Source organism: Peromyscus maniculatus, chromosome 3 (assembly GCF_049852395.1).
Source record: "Peromyscus maniculatus bairdii isolate BWxNUB_F1_BW_parent chromosome 3, HU_Pman_BW_mat_3.1, whole genome shotgun sequence".
NCBI classification, from domain to species: Eukaryota; Metazoa; Chordata; class Mammalia; order Rodentia; family Cricetidae; genus Peromyscus; species Peromyscus maniculatus.
In genome coordinates, this window is record NC_134854.1 from 57,280,758 (window position 1) to 57,299,402 (window position 18,645).

General features: G+C 41.4%; 1 protein-coding gene across 2 annotated transcripts in view; it reads right to left on the reverse strand.

The window, feature by feature from the left end:
- Exoc4 (exocyst complex component 4) overlaps positions 1–18,645 on the reverse strand; it is an 810,377-nt gene that overhangs the window by 102,729 nt on the left and 689,003 nt on the right. For both annotated transcript variants that reach the window (XM_076566558.1, XM_006990369.4), the window contains exon 14: positions 9,618–9,796. In XM_076566558.1, coding sequence (XP_076422673.1) covers positions 9,618–9,796 — 179 coding nt within the window. The remainder of the gene's footprint in view (positions 1–9,617; positions 9,797–18,645) is intronic.

Sequence of the window (18,645 nt, forward strand, 5' to 3'; positions counted from 1 at the left end):
CTTCTTAGGCTGGGCCTGCAACTTCAGCATGCCATTTTAGAACTCTTTTATTTTCCAACTTCTGCCTCCCATCTTTGCCAGAGATTTTCATTTATATTTATTCTTACTGTTTCCATTTTATAGTTTTGTTTGCAGATGCAATCATTCAGCTGGAAGCTTCCAGCCACCACACTTAAGCATCCATGATATTATCATATTTTAATAAAATATTTCCCTTATGGATACAAATGTTGGCACTTTCAAAGAAATAGCCACATAATTCTTTATGTGCAGATACTTAGAACTTGGTAATTACACTGGAACGCCCACAGCACTAGCCTCCTCTAGCTCTGCAATTGATAACTGCCTCCTTACAGAGTGGGAGGAGGCTCTGCTCCCCAATCAGGATTCGGCACAAGACAAAGAACCTTAGAAAACATCATCAGACTGACGACAGAGAACTAGCTCAGGTCTTCGGGACAAAGAAGAGCAGGACACATTCTATATTAACTAGAAAGAAGCTGTGTGGGAAGGGGCAAGACTAACTGTAATCTGGGAGCCACTCAGAGTAGGAACGGCTCAAAGGGGGAGTAGCACTTATGCATTAGTACTTAGGATTGCTTAAAACAAAAGGGAACATGGGAAGTCCCCAAGGGTTTCCCTGAAGCTTGGCATTAATCCACAGTCATAGCACATACCAATGAGAAGCAGACAGCAGCCCAGGTGGTACTCCTTATGACACCCAGGGAAAGCATCATCTCCACTTCTAATATCAACAGTTGGCGTCCTAACAACCAAACACCCTGACCACAGTAGCTTCCATACTGTTCTTTTCTTGTTGTAAGTTTCAATGCATTTGTAAAAATCAACACAGTACAATTAAGGCTGAAAATGAGCAAAAATTATCAGTTGGTGTTTTTGCCTCAACAAAACATGATTAGTTGTTAAGTTGGATATAACATAGAATTGCATTAGGATGTTCTTTTAATGAAAGAAAGGCTTATACAGAAGTATAAACAATGTTGATTAGAGAAGCCCCAAACAAACTCAGAGATGGCCAGTGGTTGAGAAACTCATGAAGGAAATATGTCATCAATGGTAATTTGATTTTCTTAGCAAACAGCACGACCATGAAATTAAACAATGACTTTAAAAAGTATCATTAATAAAAGAAGAATGATAGGAATGGAGACATAGAATAAATTCATTTTAGAAAAATGACTGCTACTAACACCAGAAAATGATGAAGGGACTAGAAAACCTAAGTACAGAAAGATGAATAAAGAATCTAAACTCACAGGGGCAGGCTCAGGCAGATTGAAGCAGGATGTCTGATAACAGTGGACAAATATTTGAAACTTGTAAATACTGAAGCAGGAAAGGATCACCACACAGAGAGTTCTAATTAAAAAGAATCAGATGTAATTAGGACAAGGGGAATGCTGGCTTAATGGTTTACCAAAAGCAAAGCTGAAATGGGACACTATCCCATGAGACACTTTTATACCTGGGTGATTTGCATCTCATTTTTGTTTACCATCAGGACACAAAAAGACCAAGATAGTGAGTTCGTTCATGAAAGAATCCAGATTCCACTTTATGCAGTGTTGAAGCATATAGCAGGTAGCATGTGGACATGTCTTGGTATGCCATGCAGCCTGTTGACATGTAGGTGTGGATGGCCATGTGCACCACTTCTATCTACATTTTCAATGATATAATTGGCTGGTATCTGATTCGACATTCATTCAGTAGATTTGGCAACTGAAGACTTTGTGTTAGGAGAAAGCCTCATGTTATTATTATTACCTTCAGAAGTATAAAAAGAACATTTTAATTTTCAACCATTTTGGGCAACAGTCAGGCTGATAACTGCTAAGTCAAAATGAGTCACTGTGCAAGTACCTTATCTCTGTGGCTTCTGCTCTTGTCCACAAAGTGGGGTCATGTCAACACCATGCTTCTAAGAACAGAAAACCTGCTACAAAAATTTCCTCCATACATGAGGCTACAGAAATAGAGGAAGAAATGTCTAGGGGCTCTAGGTCAGTGGTTCTCAACCCTGACTGTCTGCTATTAAAAGGTAAACACAATTCAATTATGAGCTGAGGTTGTTAGCTGCCTCTGGACAACTGTAGGTCTTATCTTAACTGGACGGGCTTGGGGTACAGCACATCTTGTTACCTTTGAAGTAGGGCTCAGCTCTCCTACTGGTTATAGCTTATGTGCAGTCAAGTGTGAGAAATGCTATCCTAAAATGTTTGTTTGGAAGTAGATTTTAATTCAACACTACACATTTAACTAGACAACAATGCATTAAAAATACCTATTTAGTGAAGAGACCCCAATATGTTTTTGTTGGAAATAATACGTTTGTATGAGTCCATCAAATTCTGGTAATACACAAGACAACCAAGTACTACTGAAGACCCAATGAAGTGCCCCAAGTGCAAAGGCCAGCTCCTCCTATAATGGAGCCTTTCAGAGCCACCAGTTAAAATCTACACCAGTCACATCATTATTTGAACTGGATAGCTAGTTTTGAATGTATTCAGCTTGGCTAAACATTTGGCTTATAATAGATGCATTCATTATATATAAATTTTAAAGGTCATTAGAAAGATTGAATGGGCAAAGCCACTTTGTGGTGGGAAAGTGGAGAGTTGATCTGGAATTCAGAAGGAACTATCTAGAAAGATTAAACGAATTAGGGGTATGGAAATAAATTTGAAAACAGTATCAATGATATGGTGATAACATGAACAATTCATTAGAAGAGAATGGCAACACATCAGGTAGTCTTTCTTCCTAAAATCCATATGCCCAGACTATTAAAAATATTAGACAGACTCACACTTAAGGGCATTGTGTAAATACCCAGCCAGCACCATCCCTCAATGTGCCAAGGTCATCAAGAACTGGAAAGTAGCTATTCAAAGGCCTCTGATGTGATTAAAGGATAACATACATATATGTAAAAGGCAAAAAACAAACAAACAAAAACCCCAAAACCCAAACAAACAAAAACAAAAAACAGGGAAACTGGAGGTGGAGGGAATAGGACAGATTTGATCAAAGAACCACTACATAAATGTATGAAATTCTCAAGCAATAATTGAAAACAATGAAAAATCACAAGGGAAGTCTAGGAAACCATCAGTCTTCATGAGCCAAAGGAGACACGATGGTTAAAATGTACTATGATATCCTGGATAGGCTCCCAGAGAGAAAAAGAACATTAGACTAAAAGTAAGAAAACTTAAACTACAGACTTTAGCTAATAGCAATGTATCATATCAGTACTGGCTCATTAGTTAAGACAAATAGTCTATCTTAATGGAAGATGTTAACAAAGAGGGCATCTGGGAATGAGACGTATGGGGGTTCTCTGTACTGTCTTTGAAATCTGAAGTCTGAAAATAAGAAACCATTTTTCCCCTTTAATAAAAGCTGACTGGAAGCCCCATAATGGGTCTACTGGCATGACTTGTGGTGTCTGACTGCTTGGCCTCCTTGACAACTGTGAGATGAACTCAAGGAGTGAAAAGAGTCAGAAGGAGGACTGAGGTTTAAGAAAACAGGAAATGTGGGCCATCTTATATCGGCTGACTTCAACATTAAAAACCCAAACAACTGAAGAGTGAAATAATTAGATTACAAGGGAAGTCACCTGGGGTTGTACAAATTTGTCATGAATAAGAAATTAAGTCCCTGCGACTGTGGAACATCTGTGCCTGGCAAGGACAGGAGAAACAGGAGCCATTAAGCAAATCATAGTACTATAGCACGGAACTGTGAGGCCAAGAAGCTGGTTCATGGGGAAAGGCCTGTGAGCATCCTTGCAGCGAGAGGATTCCCATGAGCAATATGTCTGATAAACTATACTGCTGTTGTAGCCTTCAATACATTGGGAGCTTCATAGATTTAGGGTAGAGAGGCATACTCAAGGTGTTTTCACCATCACATTTCCTGAGATTATGTGATCACTCACCCCTTTCCCTCTTAGCACCCATAAACATCAACAGAAAAACCAGCTTAGAAAATAGAGGACCCATAACATAAATCTCTCCTGGGGTGCATGTGGGAGGCCAGCTCCCACCTTTTCAAGGGTGCTTATGAGGAGAGAGGGATAAGAAAATATTAGAAAGATAGAGAAAAGGAGAAAGACAGAAACTCAAGATAACTTCGGGAGGACCTGGGTCAATACCTATTGACCTTTCCCATATATTCTAAAGGGCTTTTTATAACAATGCCAAAGGGGCAGGGCAAAAGACCTCCCCCTTGCTAGATCAAAGGACACCATACAGCCAAGTGTAGACCCTTCCAAACACATGGTAACCACGTCTGTAGTCAAATCATCCCCTTATGTAGCCCTGCAGGGTAAAGCAAGCTCAGATTCTCGGACCCTGAATAAGTTCTCCCTAGGAAACCTCTATGGGTCTCCACAGGTGCATATGTGATTTAGGGGCTGAACGGTTCAAATAGTTATTCAGGTTTCAAGACAACCATTTAGACATTTTGAGTATGCTGCAAGGGTAGAGTATATGGACTGTTACTGTTAAAAACATTCCTCCGTGGGTGGGATGACGAGACACAGCAATGTTCAATAGAATGAGCTGATGACAGTGAAACGATCAAAAAGAAAAAATGACATTTTAATTTAAATAGCCATATAGGCTAGTGGATTCAGTGTGGCACAGTGAAATATCTAGAATATATTACAGAGCATAACAAGACAGAGTTTCTCAATCAGAAAATGTTTGTAATACAAAAAAAGGATGACACATTAATATTGATTACAACTCAGATGAATTTCAAAAATGATATATGCAATAACTCATGTACCTAAGGTATAGAAATTTTGTTGAGGCATGAGAAGAAAATGATGATCAAAACTAATGAACTGAAGATGACTTTTGACCCTCCTGCCTCTAACTCCTGAATTTTGGGATTATAGCTAGTGTTACAATTCCTGTTTTATGTGGTGCTGGAGATTGAACCTGGGTTTTGTGCATGCTAGGCAAATAGTCTACTGAATGAACTATATTTCCAGCCCTTTAGATACATTTTAAAAAGAAAGTATTGAGCACTGAATTTCTGAATAGAACATAACACATGAAGAAAGGATTAAGGCATACAGCCTTAACAGAAAGATATGGCCTCCTAAGTAGTAATTTAGCTTAAGCAGCACAATACAGTATATAATCAAGGAAGCTGTAGAACCTTAATCCTAGAGATCTGAACAAAACCCAAGACAGAATACAGGAACTCCGTGAGAAAGCATCCTGGGCAGAACAAGCCCCGGGGGCTCCTTCAGGTCTGTGTATCTGCTTTCTGAAACCGACATATCCACAGAGAGTCAAGAAATAAGGCCATGCAGTCACAATCAACTCATTTTCAACAAAGATGGCAAGCACACTGCAGAACGGACAGTCTTTTCAACAGGAAATCAAGGCAAAAACAGACAACTGGGATTGCATTAAACTTACTAAAAAGCTTCTGAAAAGCAAAAAGTCAATAGTGTGAACAACCTACAAATCGAGACAAACTACACGTCTAATAAGGGGTTGATAGACTGCATATGAAATTTAAAAAGGTCAATAGAAAAAAGTGTACAGCATACCTAAATAGATAGTTCTTAAAATATCTTACAGAAATTTAGAGCTGAATGGTGATTACTAGAGACTGGGTGAAACAGTGGGAAGTGGTGGGAAATATGTGCAAATGTCCATCACAAATACTCATGCTCAGTGGACCTGGCTCAGTTTGTTTGTCAACAAATCCATTGACTTGAGTTAGATCACTAGAACTCACATGACAGAAAGAGAAAACTGACTTCTGCAAGCTGTCCTCTGACCTCCACACACATGCTGTGCCACACTCATGTGTGCAGGGACACACGGACACACACACACACACACACACACACACACACACACACACACACACACACACACACGGGCTAGAAGGGGATATAGGATCCACTGGAGCTAGAGGTGCAGGTAGTTGTGAGCTGCTCTATCTGGGAGCTGGGAACTGAACTCACATCCTCTGCAAGACCAGCAAGCTTTCTTTATTGATGAGTTATCGCTCTATTCTCAAACTGAAAAAATCTTAGAGGAACAGGTGCAGAGAAGTTTGATGGGGGAATACCCTCAGGAGATGGAACAGCAACCATGGACTGTAGAAGCCCCAGAGTAAAAGCAACACTTTCTGCAGTCAGCATCTAGAAAAGGGGGAGGAGACCCCTTTGCATGTAAAGGAGACAGAATGACATTTAGGAAAATATTGAAAGAAAAGAAAAAAAAATCCCCCTTGGAAATGCCATTCACTCTGATCTCCTGGACAATGTGTGACCAACCATACTTTGCCATCAATAGATGATAATTTTCTCAGGAGGCCATGACATGTTTCAGGTGGGTGAGGATCCTGCTGTACTTGACTGAAGAGATGTTTAATATGAAAATGATTTTCTGCCAGCTGTCTCTAGTCCATTACAGTTGTAATGTGAGTTTAATGCAACATGGCATTTACCACAGCAAACAGTTACCAGCATGTGGAACAAGAAATAAGCCTGATTTCCTCCCCATCTTGCTGGGCATCATCTTCATGCTTTCTAGTCTCTTGGCCGGGAAGTACTTAAGATGATGTAATCTTTGGGTTCACTTTTCAAAACAATAATGAAGAGCTGTCCTTTTTTAGACACACACACTGGTGTAGAGTCACACTGACATGGAGCAGTCAAAGTAGGCCAACAATGGAATCTCTGTCTTTGTTCAAATGACAACATCAATGGGCATCTCTCTGGGAATTCATAGACCTGGCAAGTGGGGGTGAACTGGGCTGACTGTGAGCAAGATAAAGCAGGCTTGCTTGGTGCTTTGTTTTAGCAAAGACACCAGAAGTAGTGATTATAGTTCACTTGGGTTTTGAACTGATTTTAAAAATGCTGACAGTTAGTTAAATCACTCACTGGGTGGAATAATCACCCTGAAAGGAACTGAGAGGGTGCAACTTGTATTATAAGACGGAACCGAGCACAGTAGACATAGCACTAATGGGCGTAGTAGAAGAGATCTTTGTCAGAATAACAGAGATGATTAAAGACATGCATTAGACATCATCTCCACTGGGTACTCTCAGTGACATGAACACAACAGCTAAATTGAGCAATTACAAAGTTAAGTGTAACTTAGAGAGCATCTTTCTCCTTTAGAAAACAGTTGACATCAAGTTAGTTTAGCTTGTCTGAATCACTCAGTGGCTAGCTTCAAACTGTTTTGTCTTGTGAAACCTTTTGAGAATGGACCGACTAGAAATCTGGCATGGTATGCTACTCAAAATTTTTAAAATGTATTACACAATATTAGATCGTGTGTGTATGTGTGTGTGTGTGTGTGTGTGTGTGTGTGTGTATACATACACACACACACACACATACATACGTCACCAAACAAGCATATCCCTTCTAAACACCACTGAGAAATATACCTGCATCAACAGGAGCCAAAAGAAACCAGGAAAAGAGGTACCTGGTTCCTTTTCAGAGCTATTTGCAGTTAGCAAAGAGGAAATTAGCTCTGCCTTTTTTAGAGAGGAAGAACAGAGTGGGTCTGGGCGGGAAAAGGGATGATTTCAGTGGCTGCTTGTAACAGCCCTGTGATTACGGGATAGTAGAGTGGAGTGACCTTCCACGGACAGCGCTTCACGCACACTGCTCAAATGTAACACCAGGCCCACACCACCCCTAACAGGGTGAGCTTGTATTTGTGCAGAGTTCGGAGACTGAACATGTGTAATTGTATAAGTAGATAAGACAATAAGTAAAAATACAAAGGTGAAAAGCATACCTTTGAAGAAAAAGGCAAAGCACATGATAAGATTCCCACCTGCACACCGCTTCTATTGCCCACCCGCCCCCTGCTGCTCCGCACCAGCTGTGGAGATGGGCACATGATCAGCACTGGAGGGCACAAGCAATGAACCTTCAAGGGATCTCAAAGACTCTGGCTATGGGCCTGTATTTCATGGAACAATTTATCTCTGTGAATTTCATCCACTCCTTTTCCACTTCTAGGCTGCAATTGTGGTTACTCAAAAAATAATAACTTCACAGGACACTGATAATAAATAACTGCTTCCAAAATTTACAGTCACAATAAACATGGGCAGTTTCTTCTAATGACCATCTGATTGCTAGCCCTAACAGGACAGAGATGATCTCAGTGCTCTCTTCCTGCCAAGAGCTTGCTTGTCCTTATTTGCTCCCATCCCTCCACTCGCACGTCTAAACTGGCTTTCTTCTTTATCCACACTAGTGTCCCTCAGCCTCTACTTTCCATCTGCACACTTCTGAACTGAGCTGCCCAGAAAGCATCTACTAGTGGCTAGTGTGATGTTGCAGCACTTGCTGCTCTTGCAGAGGGCCTGGGTTCTGTTCCCAGCACCTACAGGGGGCAGACAGCCACTTACAACTCCAGTCCCAGGGACCCCACATCTTCTTTTGGCCTCCACAAGTACTATGCACACACACAGTAAATATACACAAATGTAGGAAAATTAAACATACAGGAAATAAACCTTATTTTATAGTAATTAATTAATTAATCCTCAACTTCTTAGAAATCTATAATTGCTATCTCTCATCTTTCTCTTTTCCAGAATAACTGTCATCCTTATTTGCTGTGGGATGTTCTGTATGTCCTGTGGGAGCCCATTCTCAGGTTCTTTGTGGCGTTACCCAGCAGGTCCGTATAGAGGATGATTAGGACCATGGGCCTGAGTGCAGGTGTTTGAGATGGTCTGCACTTGGCTGTGCTGGGGGATGGTCTGTATGTCAAGTTGCTCTGATTGGTTAATAAATAAAACCTGATCGGCCGTGGCTAGGCAGGATAAAAGGACAGAAAGGCAGAAGGAGACGCTGCAGCAGCCGCAATGACCAGAGAGGCTGCAGCCCCCGCCATGACCAGCAGCATGTGAAGACGCCAGTAAGCCACCAGCCACATGGCAAGGTATAGATGTATGGAAATGGATCAATTTAAGATAAAAGCACAGTTAGCAAGATAAGGACAGTTAGCAGGAAGCCTGCCACGGCCATGCAGTTTGTAAGCAATATAAGTGTCTGTGTTTACTTGGTTGGGTCTGAGCAGCTGTGGGACTGGCGGGTGACAGAGGTTTGTCCTGACTGTGGGCGAGGCGAAAAAATCAAGCTACACTTATTACCTCTATTTTCTATTTCAATCACTTCTATTATTCTTTTTTTAGATACTTTTATTAGCTTTTATCCAGTTAAAGGAAAACTGTAACCATGTACTCAGGCTCTAAGAGAAGTTGCTGGAAAGAAGACAAAAGGAATTGCTTTCTGTTCTTGAGACTTAGTATTGCCATCTTCCAGGGGGTTGTATTTCTAGGGTTTAGTATGAAGCCATATGACATGAGCCATTTGGCTGCTCATATTCCATAGAGGGAAGCTGAGATGAGTTCTTCCCTAGAATCTCAAAGTAAGAGAGATACAGTGTGAACACAACTCAAACATGGCTCTGACACTCGGAGCATGCTCCACTAGATGACAAGCGCCCACACTCATGTTCAGACTGGCTCTGCATCACCCAGCAGCTGCTGCCCTCCTGGGTACTTACTCTGGGATGTAGAGAGGTTGCCAAAAGCTGACTTTGTTCGGCCGGCCAGCCATTCCAGGCTCTCGTGCATGTTGGCCAAAGCTTTGAGGTCACTGACATCACGGAGAATGTCTTGTGGAGGTATAAGTTTGTCACCGAGATTCCCAATTAGAACTTCAGATTCCTTGCCAAAGGCTGCCCTGAAAAACAAATCAAAGCCACACCTCACTTACTGTTTGGTAAAGGCTCGGGACAGGTTTCATTCACTTATTTTAAAAAGACTCTGAAGCAAATAAAATATAAGCATTAATCTATGTTGTGACAGAAAATCTAGGAACAAGCACAAAGTATCGCAATGCAGGGATTCTTTAACTCACTGGGCTTCCCAGAGGCTACTGTCTTCAAACATTCTTAAGGGTGTGAAAAAGCTACAACATGGTGCAATAAAAGAACTCTGGAGACCACATGTCCAGACACACATTTTGAAAAACAAACTGCTCTATTTGTACAAATCTTTTCTACTAAGAGGGGAGAGGGTAGAGGGAGAGAGAGAGATGGGGAGGAGAGTACTGCTAATGTGATAACAGGTGACTAGGAGCTGGTTACACATGGTGGATAAGCAGAGCTGACACCAGAGGAAGTGGAAAGAGGTGCCTGGGGCCTCTTCTCAGTCCTAAGGCTTTTAAAACTCAAATCACCTCAGTGAACAGATGTGAGGGCTCTATTCAAATGTAAAACCACAATTTAAGCTTTGAGTAAATAATGAGTAGTAACATAAAATATAATAAAAAAGACTCTTAATGGACATACAGGCACTTAAGATCCAGCATTAGAGCAGGTGTTCACTGTGACAGAAACCCTGCTGTGAATTAAATGCTGTTAAAGATATCTGACATTAAACCATCACTCATGATAAACTTCATTTCAACAGAGGGTTATGTTCTTAAAAGGAAGAGTTACAGGTGATTGGCTGATTTGGATAAGTTGTGGCTAAAACAAACGAATGGAAACACATGAACTATGAATCAATGGCTGAGGGGCCCCCAACTGGATCAGGCCCTCTGAATGGGTGAGATAGTCGATTGGCTTGATTTGTTTGGGAGGCATCCAGGCAGTGGGACCGGGTCCTGTGTTCATTGCATGAGTTGGCTGTTTGAAACCTGGGGTTTATGCAGGGTTGCTTGGCTCGGCCTGGGAGGAAGGGACTGGACCTGCCTGGACTGAGTCTACCAGGTTGATCTCAGTCCTCGGGGGAGGCTTTGCCGTGGAGGAGGTGGGAATGGGGGGCTGGCTGGGGGGGGAGGGGAGGGGGTGCGGGAGCGGGGAGAACAAGGGAATCCGTGGCTGATATGTAGAACTGAATTGTATTGTAAAATAAAATAAAATAAAATAAAAGGTTGTGGCTAAAGGGGCAATAAAGCACATTGGACTGTGCATATGAAATTTCAGTGTGTTAACAAGCTCTACCTATGATCTGAAAAAAGATATTAGGGTGACTGACTCCCCAAATGACCCACTTCTAACTAGTTTCCAAGTCATGTTTGGGTAAAAATTGTGCTCCAGCTTCAAAGTGGGAAACCTAGGTGGGAAGCAAAAGTCTGCTGCTTGCTGAAGGTGGGATGTTGGACTTCCCTGTATGATGTATCTGGTGGTAATGGTACTGACTCCTTCTGAAGTAAAGTGAGGATTAGGTGAGGTGATTTTGAAAACTTTTCATTGGGAAAATATCAGTAATCATGAAAGCAAAATGTTAACAAATTCAATGGCCATCTCCCAGTTTCACCACCAGCAACTCACAGGGAACCGTGTTTCCTCTGTCCTCATGCCCTGCCCAGGAATATTTAAGTGCACAACACAATGCTTGGGATCTAATAGAAATCATAACATTTTAGTTATTATTTTTGGGGGCCACTGAGAAGGCTAGTTATTTACAATCAACTCAAGGTATGTGCTGAAAAATGCACTTAAGTAGGTAAGAGTGAGCAATGGGAACTAAGTCTCAAGGGGTAATACTACAAATGGAAACTTCTAACACTACAGTTACTCTAGAGGTGAATTACTGTGATAAAAATCCCTGGTCCCCTACCTAGCGCTCATTATTCTAGTCAGACCTGGTAAAAGGCCCTTCATATTACTGTAGTTGAAAGTGTGCCCAGTGTCAAAACAATGAAACAAGCAATCTCACTAAATTTCACTGTCCACTTGCAAATGTGGTACTGAGTGCCATATGATATGAATTCTGAGCTGTTTAGGAGACAGCTCTCTGGAGTAATCATGGTAAATCAGGACTAATTTTGCCTACTTCCTTTCTGGCATGTAGTCATAACAACTGAGCTACAGTGGCTCTTCTCAAATATCAGGAGACCTTGAGAGTAGAAGTCACTACTAAGAATGACAGAGCCTAGAGGTAAGATGGTTCAAACATACTGTGACATCACAGGTACCACACTTCAGCCCCAGACAATATGCTCTGGGCTTCATGTCAGAGGAGAGAAAATAAAGGCTGTTATTTCTACTTTGCTAGTAGCTGCTAAATGCAATTTTTAACGGACACAATCATCTAATTAGCATAAGTGAGGCTATCCTCATAAAACTTCCTCTGAATTTTGCTGTCCTTAAAATCTAGTTACTGAAAAAAAGCAAAACTAAGTCTCCTTCATGATGTGAGGCCAGAAAATATCTATAATGTCTTCCCTTGGGCCAAGTTGCAAAATTTACTTTTCTTAATATGTCCTTATAAATCAACTTTTCTAATCCCTTAATCATCTTTGATAGATATAACACAAAAAATGTCTCTGAGCTGGGTGGTTAAAAAGCAAAAGGGGAGGCAAAGGGCTTTGAAAGCCAGGCTTGGAGCCATTTTTATGCATGTGGGTCTAACTCTGGGTGGAATGTGACAATCAAGACAAGTGTATTTATGCAGAAGTCTAATCCATGTGTGCAGGTCTATGGGCCCCAGGCAAGTCTGTGTGTGCTTCCAGGGCTGGACGCTGGTCCTCTTCCCTCTGGATCACTGAGATTTGCTTAACCTCCTCAGACAGGACAGAAATAGATTTAGAAAAATACAAACTGCCTCATGTTGAGTACACAGCAGATCCCTCATTTGACAGGAATCTGTAATCACTCCCTAACAACCTGGAAGACATATCGAAACTATGACACGAGAATAACTGAATGACAGCTATAACCATTTCACATACAAAATCATTCCTTTGAGGATTTGTGCATGTGTGAAAGAGTGTGCTGGAAGGTTTTTGTGTGTTACAATAACCTTAGAGTAATGGCTAAAGTTGCCTGACTGCAGATTCATTTTCTAAACTCTCTGATTTATTAAATTGTACCATATCTACACTATAAAGTCATTAGAAATTATTCAGTGGAGAACTTTCAATATCACAGAAAATGTTTGGTGTAGCTTATTTTTATGGACGATATGCAGTTGGGTCAATCAAAACTATTATTACATTGTGCACACAGTGTAATCTAGGAATCCCAGGAAAGGAGGCAAGAGGACACAAGATTCACAGACACTAGAACAAAATTAGGAGGAGGGTGGAACAGGCCCTCCCTCATCACTGAGCAGAGATGATATGATGTATATCCAGGGACAGGAAGGAGAACTCACAACTTCTATGTTCAAGGAACTGATCTCTGGGAAGAGCCCCCTTCATAGCCAGCTGGCCAACAAGCTCACACCACCCAGAAATTGAAGAAGCATGGTAAACCTCTTAAGCTTAAATTTTACCATAGTTTTTTAAAAAATCGTTAAAGACCTTGATCTGACAAGGATTCATTTAAGAGAATTTTTCCATGAGTGTTAAATCTGTTTAACTTAATTTTAACACACAATTATACTCTTTAAAGAAGTCTATCTGACAAGAATTCATTTCAAAGAATTTTGCAAAGGATGCACAAAATTGTCTCCATTTAGAACTTAAATAATTCTGTTATCTACTGAAAGGAAAAGGAAAAAAATCTGCATTTTCAGCAGGCTACATGGAATTATGAAAGAAACATCATAAACGGTTTCAAAAGTGATTGATCTGAAGATCTGGCCTGTATCAGACATGGCACATACCCATTTTTGTCTCCTTCCCTGTGCCTGTTCCCTAGTCTTTTACTGCTGTTTCCTAGGTCTGAGCTCAGCTTTGAGGTCCTACAGATCCTGGAGCACGCCGCCTGAAGAGCAAGCACCACTGTGTTAAAATATGAACAGGGAAGGGCAAAGACCCATGCTTGCGGCTATGCAGATCAACGCTTTCCTTCCTTCCTGGTCTGCCAGGTCCATATGGAGCAGGCACCTGGGGCATGAGTTTGCCTTCCTTGCCTGAACGATTTATACCAGTCCCTCTGTTATGTCTACTTAGGGTCTTATTCATAGTCACAGTATCTTGTTTAACAATGTTGGTGACCAAGAATGTAATAGTACAGACTCCTGGTCTTCCCTTCTCCAACCATACACTCGCAATCATCCAGACGGAGCTAGCAACCAGCAAGATAGCCTGGGCAGAATTCAGCTCTTATCAATTGGAAAACAACTTATAATGCTGGTGTGCTGGGATACCTGACCCAAAGACCAATCACATTATATCCCTTACTAACAAGAAAAGATGAGTCTGGGGATTTGGGATTAAAGGTAGAAAGGATCCCTTCTCTCATTAGACTATTACTCATGGAACTTTTGCTCTTTCCCCTTCAGCTTTGGGCTAAGCCAGCCTGGTGGTATCCAGGAAGGAACGCTTCTGCTGGAAGACACATGGTGGCTGCATTAGTTGGAAGGAGAGCTTGCCATCAGGCTGCTTTGAACTTTTCACATATTCACAGTAAACAGCATGGTAAAGTAATAATATCCAGACAAAGGCAGGTTCATTAGGAATTCAGGTCTTTAAGGAACAAGGGCTAGAAATAAAACAGGGGAGAGATCTGGCCAGGTGAGGCACTGGCAACAGGCAAGGGCAATATGGAGCAGGCAGCTGCAGTCTAGGATCCTTACTCCTGCTGTCTTGCTTTCAGGAGAGAAAGACAACCACAACAACTCTGTATGCCAGGACAGGTAGCACATGATTGTTTGTGCTTTACTTCATCTACTATTTTATTAATGTTGAATATATGGACAAGGGTGCCAGTCTCCTCACAGCCTTGCTGAACTAGCTACTTCATGATTTTTGTTTCTTTGTTCTTAAATAATAATCATTCTTATGGGTGTGGCAGAGGATTGTAAAGACCCCATACTTGAAATGAATGTAATGACTCAAGAGACTAGCCAGGGCAATGCTGGAGAGCTCACCCTGGTGGTGAAGATGGGAGACAGCTGGAGGGCTGACCAACCTTGCAACTACCCAGGTCCAGAATCAACATCCACCCCATCTATGATCTGCTGAAGCACATGAAGGGACCATTTCTGCAGTCCCAAAGTTGAAAGAGCGCCATAACACAGGGCAACAATCGGATAGCCAAGAGGAGTCCCAGTGAGGGCCCAGCATCCACAGTGTAGCAGAAACCAGAGGTCTCAAAGCAGACCAATGACTCTTGCAATGAACACTTGCAAGGAAAGATATATGGATAAAAGGGTTTACTGTGAGACTCAGTGTGTCATACTATAGCTTCTGTGATGAGATTTTCCCTTAAATTATATATATGTATATATATACATACATATATATGTATGTATATATATGTATGTATATATATGTATATATACATATATATGTATGTATATATATGTATGTATATATATATATGTGTGTATATATATATATATATATATATATATATATATATATATATATATATATATATAGGCAGTGGTTGCAAGGGCAGAGGGCAGATAAAAAGGGACCAGAAAATTAATGGGATTAAAATTCATGATGTGAAAGACACAAAGAATAAATAAAAAGAAAGTTTAAAAAAGACTCTTAGGTGATTCCAGACTGTGTCAGTTGACAAAAGTAGCCACCACAGTGTGGAAACAACAGAAACTCTTACTGATGATGGGAACCTAAATGTTACAGCAACAGTGAAAGATACCTCAGTGGTTTCTACAAACTGTATAAACTAAATAATACTTACATTACATGACCTAATAATATACTCTTGTTGTTAACCAAAGTGTTATATCCATACAAAAACTCATACATGGATATTTTTAGTAGCTTACCCATAATGACCAAAACTGGGAAGCAACCAAAATAGTCTTCAGTGGGTGAATGTATTCTATGTAATATTATATACTGTTTATGAAAAAAGAGCTATTGAGCTGTGTTGGTCAGCTATCTGTCACTGTTGAAAATCCCTAAGATAATCACCTTATTAAGATAAGAAGCTTATTATGGTTTAGTTTTCGAGGTTTCAGTCTATGAGAGGTTAGCCCCATTGGTTTTGGCCTATGGCAGCCTGTAACCATAATCTCAGGCAAAATCATTTACCTAGCCAGGACACAAGTGGGAGGGTTGGAGAACAGGCCCACAGTCTCCTTCTTGGGCACACTCCCATCACCTGAAGGCCTCCCATTTGGCCTTACCTTTTCAGTTTCTACCACCTTTCTACCAAGCTAGGGATTGGGCTTTTAATGTGCAATTTTAGGGGGCATTTAATCAAACATGAAGCACAAGTCAAGAAAGGCACAGGAGAACTTGTTAGGACACATCAGTGAGTAAAAGGAGCCTATCTGGTGAGGCTGTATTCTGTATCTCTGCCATATTGAACATTCCAGAAAACACAGCACTATGAGAGCAGAGGGAAAAAGTCCTACTATTAGTGGGGTTTAGGAGGAGGGACAAACAGGCAAAGCACAGAAAATGTTCTGCATGATGTTAACATGGTGGACACATGTTATTCTACATTTGTCCAAGACCACACACCACCAAGGTTGAACCCCAAGGTAAACTACATGATGTACCAATACAGGTTCACTAACACAAATATGCCAGTCTGGTGAGGGGTGTTGATAACGGAAGCTGTATACTGTAGTGGGTAGCCATTCCAGCTTGGATCTGGAAGTTCCAACCCCCATTGAGACTCTGGCAACTGTCACACCTACGAGGCGGGGCGAGGGGAGGCGCCTGGAGACCCGAGAGCTGGATGGGCCAGCGCTCTCTCGGTGTGCTCTCTCTGTGCCGGGATGCTGAATGGTGAAGGTGGACTGTGCAGAGCTCCGGAGAACACCGCTGGATTGCAATACACCTTCCCCAGACCCTGCGACCTACTTTTCACTTAATTTGTGAGTTACGCCATTAAATAAATATCCTTTTAACTACGTGGAGTGGCCAAAATAATTTCTCCAATAGTGTCCTTAAAACTGCTCTAGAAAATAAAATGTATGTACACCTAAGAAAAGAAGAATGAGTATCAGAGCGGATCTTTCTAAGATCTGCCATTCCTCCCTTCCTTTTCTGTGGTTCTCATGTACATCAGAAAAGTGGAGGACAACCTTTGCTTGCTGTCTGCAGATTCCCAGGTTCTGAAATCAGAGGCCTTGGTAGAAAACTGAACGGCAAAGGGAAAGAGAAGCCCTGTAGTCCCCGTGGTGTCAGTTCTTTGCCTTGCAGCTGTGGCCTTTCTACCCTACTGTGCCCTCACTTCCTCGGGTTCTACTAACATGGGCCCGGCTCTGGCCTTTCAGCTATCAGATGGTGTGGACGTAATGGATTCTGACCATTACTGTGGTAACACTAACATCTCCTGTGTGGTACTCAGATCCTGACTGACCCTGGGAACCAATGCCTGCATGAAGTTCACTGTGAGATAAGCACCTGAAGTGGGCTTCCCAGGTTGGACTTGGATTTATGTAAGATTCAATATGGATGCCTATTTTAATGCTATTGAATTCTTTTTGGTTGATTCTGTTGTGTGGATGAAGAAACTGAAGCATGTTAATATAACCTATTAAAAATCACCGAGGTTTAATCTGGCAGAGCATAAACTAATGAAAGTTAGAGAAGGCCAGGCCACCTGCCTAGATCCTAAAACTCCAGATTGCTCTTTTAAGATGTGACAACGACACCTCTGTTTTAGTACTTCTGCTCTTTACCATCACTCACTCTTCAGCCTTTTAATTTGTTCTTGTCAAAAATGATGGGGACAGAATATTTCTGATGGTTTTTAATCAGGTTTTCCAAAAGTTGTTTTTCTAAAATCATCTTCACCAAACACTCATAAATAGAAAGTAATAGAATTGTTCCAATACCTTGGTTACAATATTATTTTTCTCCAAGTCTAACCTTCAACAGTTCTCACCCATGTGTTTCCTGATATACTATCATGTGAGGAGCTAGTTTTTATTTCAGGAAATAACTAACCCTCTCTAGATGTCTGTCTCTTCTCTAAGTAATTTTCCATTTGTTTTCTTTACCCATTCTCCTTCCTCCACTTTAAAAAATCACAATGGAGGCTGAGGAGCTGGCTAAACTGGTAAAGCACTTGCTGTGCAGGCCTGAGGATCTGAGTTCAGAAGGAAGGTAGTGCACCTAGTGTATCAATCGGTCTGTGTACTTAGTGCTGTGGAGGCAGATACAGGAGGACTCCAAGGGTGTGCTGGCCAGACAGTGTACCTGGCCTGGCGAGCTTTGTGAGAGCCTGTCTCTAAAAATAAGGTGGAGAGCAATTTGGGAAGACACTTGATGTCAACCCATTGCACATTACCTGGTCTCTCTCCCTCCCCCACGTGTGTGTGTGTGTGTGTGTGTGTGTGTGTGTGTGTGTGTGTGTCTGTCTGTCTTTCTTTCTCTAAACACACACACACACACACACACACACACACACACACACACACACACACACACACACACACACACACACTATACTTTTGACTGGCTAGATGAGGCTATGTAGTGTCCAAGTGTACAGAGCCTGAACTGGGAAGGGGACTTACTGGTCATATGTGGGAAAACACCAGCAGCTTTTCTTTCTTGTACTTTGCTAGAGACTGAGAACACTATTCATTTTATTGTATTTTTTTCCAGTTAAAGAAATAACAGGGTTCTAGGGTTCTACTCATTCAGGGGTAATAGCCAGAAATTCACATGGCTGCAGTGAAGGCCTGGGTGGTTAG